We start from the raw sequence: 8,254 nt of genomic DNA, 5'->3' as shown, positions 1-8,254 counted from the left end.
TCATTGATGAAACTCCTCATACCATCAGCTTCTCCAGAACATGAACAGCTAGTAAGTATTCCCTACTATCTGAAGACAACGTTTGAATGAATCAAATATCAAGAACAGTATAAACTCCCCACCTTCCCTAACAGAAAGTAAGCCATTATTGCTGTTGCACTCCTGTCAGCCATCTTGGAAATCTTGTTTAAGCATCCTATGAAGTTAAAAGCTTGGCATAGTTTTCTTAGCTGCCTTTTATCAACGTTTTCCTTTTTACCTAGAAAGTTTGTTGCACATCAAGGCGAGATTCACTTGGACATGAACTTTTTTTTTTGTAGGAATGATTCCCTTTAAGTTACAGCTACAAAGTCCCATACAGTTCAGTAAATGAATTCTCCTGGTATTTCTTGCAGCAATGGTTCTTCAAATTTAAATCGTTTGGAAATGGCTTTCTGCTCAGTTATTTTTTCTTTTTCTGACTGCCTACATTGTCCCAGCGTATACGAAGCCACTACAATTAGTTCCTCTGTCACTATTGATTCCTCTCCTTCAGTTTTCTCAGCATCCGTAGAATTTTCAGAGGCAGAATCTCCATCTTTTTGGATGACAGTATTTACCTCATCTGCTGTACTCTTAATGCTACACACAGGGTCTGGAATATCACTTTGTGCTAGCCATGGGTGTTGCAGACATTCTTCAGCTGTTGCCCGTTCCCTATGGAGAAAAGAAGGCTCATTCAAATGAATGTCAGAAGTGTCAAATGAGGAACACTAAACTCAGGAACTTGGATAAGAACTAGAAAGATTAAGAGCTTCTTCTAGGGATATGACTTTGCATTAAATAGGACCGATCAATTATGGAACTGACTAACAAAACAAAACATCAATTGTAAAGAAAAAAAATCAGGAGCAACAGCCACCCAGTAAAATAGCTGAGGGTTTTAAATCCTCTAATCTCTGTTTTATATACCTTGCTAACTATCAAATCCTATGAAATCTAAAGTTTAGAGCAGCAGTCTAATTATACACATAATGATTTATACCAAGCTGTGAAATACTTGCATCCTTGATATTGCTCACTATTGTTTTTCCTATGGAACTATGCAGACAGTTGCTGAGCCAAAGGGAGGAATAAATAAAATACTACAGATACTTTTCAGAACAGAAGCAGCATTGTGGGGCTTCATATTTGCCTCCCAATGGCAACCAGGTCAAATCTGCTCAGTTCACAAGTAAAAATATATTTTAATAACAGTCAGCCCAACAAAAGACAGTAAAACACGTCACTAATCCACAGACTGGGAAGTTAACTGCAAACTCACTAACTTTGCAAAAGTAGTCAGTGAACAAATGCAAAAGAGCAAGGATACTACACCACACATTTTACTTTATTCATTTAGTTTTTGACAAGTAAAGTTCAGTTTTAATTATTTAAATTACCGCTACTACAATTTATGTAGTGTATTTTGTAAAAAAATAATAATGAAGTCTTAGCAATACAAGACTCATTACAGCATTCATTTATGAGAAATGGGAAATGTGTCTTTTTGTAGACACAAAACATGGTTATACATAATGAAGTGCAAATTAACAATGTTCTACTGCAGGTCTTCATCTACACTATCTCTAATCTATGAATGACTCTGACAATGCTTTAGTTGGTAGCAGTATTTAGAACTCATTTAGTCTCTGGAACAGACTGCTTTTTACTGAACTTACTCAGGTTTCTTAACCAAAAGGGTTTTGATGAAATCCACAGCAGACTCTGATATAAGGTCAAAATCTTCCTCGGAATAATTTATGTTCATTTGTGCTATATTTAAGAATGTTTCTTGTTTATCATCTCCCAAGAAAGGCGATATCCCTGTTAGCATGACATATGCTAGTACTCCAATGCTCCTAAATTAAAAAAAAAAAAGTCAAGTAAAAAGACTTTTTAAGTTCAATTTTGTAAAAGTTGTAAATATTAAAGGCTACACTTACCACATGTCTGTTGCTGTACTGATTGGGTCATAACTCAGAATTTCAGGCGCTATTATGAAAAAAAGCGTAAGGTAGATTCTATTATTTGTTCAAAATAGAACTAATCTATATTTACTCATTTATATGCAAAGTCATACTTTACAAGCCAGTATTACAATTCAAAACTAGGCAATTTCGAAGCCTTAACAATGCAACCCATCTTGCATAATCTGGAATATGACGAGAACATTTGAAAGAAAATCTGGACCAAATTAAATTTAAAAATCTATAACAGATTACGATTATTTGATTTTTACTTTTTTTTTTATTCTGCTTACCTAAGACTGGCTAATCTTTCCTACTGGCAACTAAAATGATTCAGAATGTGAGTGGTCATTGGTAGCTCCACTCCTGTGGAAAGGGAAGACTTTTACAAAGCTACCTCCTATCATGTCAGTGTGGCAAGCACTCTCAACTCCGTGGTAGAGTGAACAGCTCTAAAAATCCACATTGTGGTTCTACCACCCAGGCCCAGGATCAGTTAACAGAGCATTAATGAGTATGCTTCCAATAGCAGTGCGGATCTCACTACTGAACATGGTAGAAAAGCCATTTTCCCAGAAGGATATTCGTTCTACAGCCAGATGTCAATTGTCCCCCCACTTCCACAGCACTGCAGGAAACTCAGGGACCAGCTCATATTATAGATTGCAAACAAAGCAGACAAATGTTTCTTTCACTCACAGAACATAAGTTATTTCCAAATAATTCTGACAGTGTAAGTTCAAGTTATATTTTTAAATGCTAAGGGCAAGGGTGTTAGTGGCTCCAGTGATTTCATTTTAAAGCTATAATTTAATGTATTAAGATTTTTCTTATGGTCCTGTATTTGTACTGGACTTTTCTTAATGTCTAATGATTCCATACAGAAACATTTTATCTTCTAGCATTTGGAGCTGTATAGACGGTAAAGGCATCCATCTTTTGTATTGTTACAGAGAAATGTATATGATTATGATTGTCTAAAGTTGAAGGTTTTCCCTTTCTTTTGTAAATATTACATCCAGACAATATCCAAATCCAGAGAGGCAGCTCAGAGTTATGAACAGTTCGGGAATGGAGGTTGTTCGTAACTGAACAAAACATTATGGTGGTTCTTTCAAAAGTTTACAACTGAACATTGACTTAATAGAGCTTTGAACCTTTACTATGCAGAAGAAAAATGCTGCTTTTAACCATCTTAATTTAATGCAACAAGCACAGAAACAGTTTCCTTACCATGTCAAATTGTTTTGTTTTTTTTAAACATTTGTAGTAGTTTACATTTAAACACAGTTACTGTACTGTATTTGCTTTTTTTCTGTCTCTGCTGCTGCCTGATTGCGTACTTCCAGTTCCAAATGAGGTGTGTGGTTGACTAGTAAGTTTGTAACTCTGGTGTTTGCAACTCTGAGATTCTACTGTACTTACCCACATATTCAGGAGTTCCCATAATTTCTCTTAGCTCTTCACTGCTTTTCAGTATTCTGGAAAGGCCAAAATCAACTATCTTAATGTCTCCCAAAGGAGATTCACTAGTTAGCAGAATATTCTGGGGCTGAAAAACAAAAGAATCAAACAAATGACCAGGCTTTTTAAGCACTCAAACCTACACTTGACTATAGTATTGTAGGAGTGCAGTGTTGTTTTGAGCACAAAAATAAAGAGGATGCATTTTCCAATACATTTAAAAAAAAAATTTTTTTTTTTTTTTTTTTAAAGACTCCATTAGTTAAGGACTTACACTGGAAAAAAAAAGACCAACAGTAGGATGCATCTGTATGGCTGAGAAATCAAACGTCTGCCATTCTCAGACTATTTATGAAAATACACCAGTACCTATAGTACCTAACACCATCTATATGTGGAAACTCCATCAATAGTTTTGCCATCACATACTTGCTTTTGTTACTGTGGAGCTCTAATTTATTAGAAGACATGTTGACATTTTAAGCCATTTTTTATTTCAATGTCTTCAACTCTAAAGATATAAAAAAAGCATGTTAGTTATTTTGGACAGTCTGTTTTGAAATACAGCAATTTTATCTATTGTGTCTGACCTCCATTCTGCTTTTGATATTAGAACTAAAAGCCTTTTATTTTAGAACATTTAAATTTGTTACCATCTACAAGAATATAAAGTGTTAAACAAAACACCTATTTTTCAGGCACTTGGACTGTTTACTTTAAGAATCAACATGTAAGTCAAATGCTAACCTTGGATAAACTTGTGTTTTCTCCTGAAGTACTGAATTCCTTGTGTGTCATCCTTGAAAATTATGTTTGTAATCATTAAAAAAGCTCCATGGTAAAATATTATGAGTACTACCAGAGTCAGTCTTAGGGGACCATGAAGACCAAAATTATGGATCTTCAGGATTTTGATGACCTAAGTATGTCAGGAATACTCGTTTTCATAAGTTTTTCTCTTTTCTTTGCAAAGATTAATTTATGTTTGTCACTGATATTTCCAAAAGATCACATACTATTCACAGTCCCCATCTGGTTGATCTTTGGGTCCTACGAAATCCACACAGTTACAGGTTCCTATATTTCTGGAAGACCTCCCACATCAATCTGTGAATTGGGAAGGTTGTAGGGACAAAGAGAGAAGCAAGCATCAGCCAACCAACTCCTGGTGGTTCTAGAATCTGCACAAAAACCTTCTCCAAAATCGCCAGGCCAATTCTGTACAGTGGTATGGTCGTGGTGGAAAAATGTTAGGAGGATGAGGTAGACGAGGCTTTCTTCGGACAACTAACGGAAGTTTCCAGATCACAGGCCCTGGTTCTCATGGGGGACTTCAATCAACCTTACACCTGCTGGGAGAGCAACACAGCAGTGCACAGAGAATCCAGGAAGTTTTTGGAGAGTGTTGGAGACAACTTCCTGGTGTAAGTGCTGGAGGAACAAACTAGGGGCCATGCTCCTCTTGACCTACTGCTCACAAACAGGGAAGAATAGGTAGGGGAAGTAGAAGTGGGTGGCAACCTGGGCAGCAGTGACCATGAGATGGTTCGAGTTCAGGATCCTGACAAAAGGAAGAAAGGAGTGCAGCAGAATACAGACCCTGGACTTCAGAAAAGCAGACTTTGACTCCCTCAGGGAATGGATGGGCAGGATCCCCTGGGAGGCTAATATGAGGAGAAAAGGAGTCCAGGAGAGCTGGCTGTATTTTAAAGAAGCCTTATTGAGCGCACAGGAACAAACCATCCAGATGTGCAGAAAGAATAGCAAATATGGCAGGATACCAGCTTAGCTTAACAGAGAAATCTTTGGTGAGCTTAAAGGCAAAAAGGAAGCTTACAAGAAGTGGAAACTTGGACAGATGACTAGGGAGGAGTATAAAAATATTGCTTGAGCATGCAGGGGTGTAATCAGGAAGGCCAAAGCACAATTGGAGTTGCAGCTAGCGAGGGATGTGAGGGGTAACAAGAAGGGTTTCTACAGGTAAGTTAGCAACAAGAAGGTGGTCAGGGAAAGTGTGGGACCCTTACTGAATGGGGGAGGCAACCTAGTGACAGATGATGTGGAAAAAGCTGAAGTACTCAATGCTTTTTTTGTCTCGGTCTTCAGACGAGGTCAGCTCCCAGACTGCTGCACTGGGCAACACAGTATGCGGAGGAGGTGACCAGCCCTCTGTGGAGAAAGAAGTGGTTCAGGGCTATTTAGAAAAGCTGGACATATAAAAGTCCATGGGGCCGGATCTAATGCATCCGAGGGTGCTGAGGGAGTTTGCTGATGTGATTGCAGAGCCATTGGCCATTATCTTTGAAAACTCGTGGCGATCAGGGGAGGTCCCGGACGATTGGAAAAAGGCAAATATAGTGCCCATCTTTAAAAAAGGGAAGAAGGAGAATCCGGGGAACTATAGACCAGTAAGCCTCACCTCAGTCCCTGGAAAAATCATGGAGCAGGTCCTCAAGGAATCCATTCTGAAGCACTTGGAGGAAAGGAAGGTGATCAGGAATAGTCAACATGGATTCTCCAAAGGCAAGTCGTGCCTGACCAACCTGATTGCTTTCTATGATGAGATAACTGGCTCTGTGGATATGGGGGAAGTGATGGACATGATATATCTTGACTTAAGCAAAGCTTTTGATACGGTCTCCCACAGTATTCTTGCCAGCAAGTTAAAGTATGGATTGGATGAATGGATTTTAAGGCGGATAGAAAGCTGTCTAGATCATTGGGCTCAATGGGTAGTGATCAATGGCTCAATGTCTAGTTGGCAGCTGGTATCAAGCGGAGTGCACCAGGGTCTGTCCTGGGGCTGGTTTTGTTCAACATTTTCATTAATGATCAGGATGATGGGATGGATTGCACCCTCAACAAGTTTGGGGATGACACTAAGCTGGAGAGAGAGGTAGATACGCTGGAGGGTAGGGATAGGGTCCAGAGTGACCTAGACAAATTGGAGGATTGGGCCAAAAGAAATCTGATGAGGTTCAACAAGGACAAGTGCAGAGTCCTCCACTTAGGACGGAAGAGTCCCCTACTCCAGGCTGGGGACTGACTGGCTAAGCGGCAACTCTGCAGAAAAGAACCTAGGGATTACAGTGGATGAGAAGCTGGATATGAGTCAGCAATGTGCCCTTGTTGCCAAGAAGGCTAACGGCCTATTGGGCTGCATTAGTAGGTGCACTGCCCGCAGATCGATGGAAGTGATTATTCCCCTCTATTCGGAACTGGTGAGGCCACATCTAGAGTATTGCATCCAGTTTTGGGGCCCCCACTATAGAAAGGATGTGGACAAACTGGGGAGAGTCCAGCGGAGGGCAACGAAAATGATTAGGGGGCTGGGGCACATGACTTATGAGGAGAGGCTGAGGGAACTGGGCTTATTTAGTCTGCAGAAGAGAAGAGTGAGGGGAGATTTGATAGCAGCCTTCAACTACCTGAAGTGGGGTTCCAAAGAGGATGTAGTTAGGCTGTTCTCAGTGGTGGCAGATGACAGAGCAAGGAGCAATGGTCTCAAGTTGCAGTGGGGGAGGTCTAGGTTGGATATTAGGAAACACTATTTCACTAAGAGGGTGGTGAAGCACTGGAATGGGTTTCCTAGGGAGGTGGTGGAATCTCCTTCCTTAGAGGTTTTTAAGGCTGGCTTGAGAAAGCCCTGGCTGGGATGATTTAGTTGGGGTTGGTCCTGCTTTGAGCAGGGGGTTGGACTAGATGACCTCCTGAGTCTCTTCCAACCCTCACCTTCTATGATTCTATGTTATTGGGTAGGAAAGTAAAGTATTATTCAAGCACATTTAAAAATACTCAGGCCAGTTATGCCTGCTACATTTTTAGGACACTTTAGGAAGTTTTAAATACTGTACTAGCCTTAATAAATTCCTCCATTCTCGCAAAAGTGAGTTGTCACAAAGAAGGAAATACATAGAGCATGCTAACTGCATATATCAATAGTAAATTCTCTCACCAAGTGGCACTAGGTTGTCACACTGAAGCTTATGGCACTGTACAGGAGCCTGTTTTATAATTCTGGGTTGTTCTGTACTAATTTGTACTAAAAAAAAACAAATATACTGATCTCCATGCCATGGCAATCAGAGGTGTGGCTGCAACATGTGTAGATGTACACAAGTTAGCTTTGACATAGCAAGGTCAAATGACAACAGGGAAGCTGCAGCAGCACAGTAGCATGGGCTAGCCACTCAGGTATATACCCAGGGTCCCATACGGGCTTGCACTGACTGTCCTGGTTTCATTGCCACTGTTATTCAAGCCAGCTAGAAAAAAAGCTAGCTCAGCAGTGTAGCCCAGTGGTTCTCAACCAGGGGTATGCAGAGATCTTCCAGGAGGTACATCAACTCATCTAGATATTTGCCTAGTTTTACAACAGGCTACATAAAAAGCGCTAGCAAAGTCAGTACAAACTAAAATTTCATATAGACAATGAGTTGTTTATACTGCTCTATATACTATACGCTGAAATTTAAGTACTATATTTATATTCCAATTGATTCATTTTATAATTATATGGTAAAAAGAGAAAGTAAGCAATTTTTCATTAATAGTGTGCTGTGACACTTTTGTATTTCTATGTCTGATTTTGTAAGCAAGTAGTTTTCAAGTGAAGTGAAACTCAGGGATATGAAAGACGAATCAGACTCCTAAAAGGGGTAGTCTGGAGAGGTTGAAAGCCACTGCGATAGCCACACCTCTGATTGCAGTGTAGACATATCCTTAGACATACCTCCTAGTGGGCAACTGAGTTGATATATGAAAGGGAAAACAGAGAAAGCAACATTTAAGTGAGAGAAGTT

At 39.7% G+C, this 8,254-nt stretch overlaps 1 protein-coding gene across 1 annotated transcript in view; it reads right to left on the bottom strand.

The window, feature by feature from the left end:
- LOC112113138 (serine/threonine-protein kinase 17A) overlaps nucleotides 1-8,254 on the bottom strand; it is a 53,928-nt gene continuing 45,674 nt past the window's right edge. The window contains exons 4-7 of the mRNA XM_024209324.3: nucleotides 3,414-3,540; nucleotides 1,965-2,013; nucleotides 1,701-1,880; nucleotides 1-696 (exon numbers count right to left, since the gene is read on the bottom strand). Coding sequence (XP_024065092.2) covers nucleotides 363-696; nucleotides 1,701-1,880; nucleotides 1,965-2,013; nucleotides 3,414-3,540 — 690 coding nt within the window. The 3' untranslated portion in view covers nucleotides 1-362. The remainder of the gene's footprint in view (nucleotides 697-1,700; nucleotides 1,881-1,964; nucleotides 2,014-3,413; nucleotides 3,541-8,254) is intronic.

Source organism: Terrapene carolina, unplaced genomic scaffold, assembly GCF_002925995.2.
Source record: "Terrapene carolina triunguis isolate 2854851 unplaced genomic scaffold, T_m_triunguis-2.0 Scaffold180, whole genome shotgun sequence".
Lineage (NCBI taxonomy): Eukaryota > Metazoa > Chordata > Testudines > Emydidae > Terrapene > Terrapene triunguis.
Note: the sequence above shows the minus strand (reverse complement) of the source record. Positions and strands in the feature narration are given on the sequence as shown.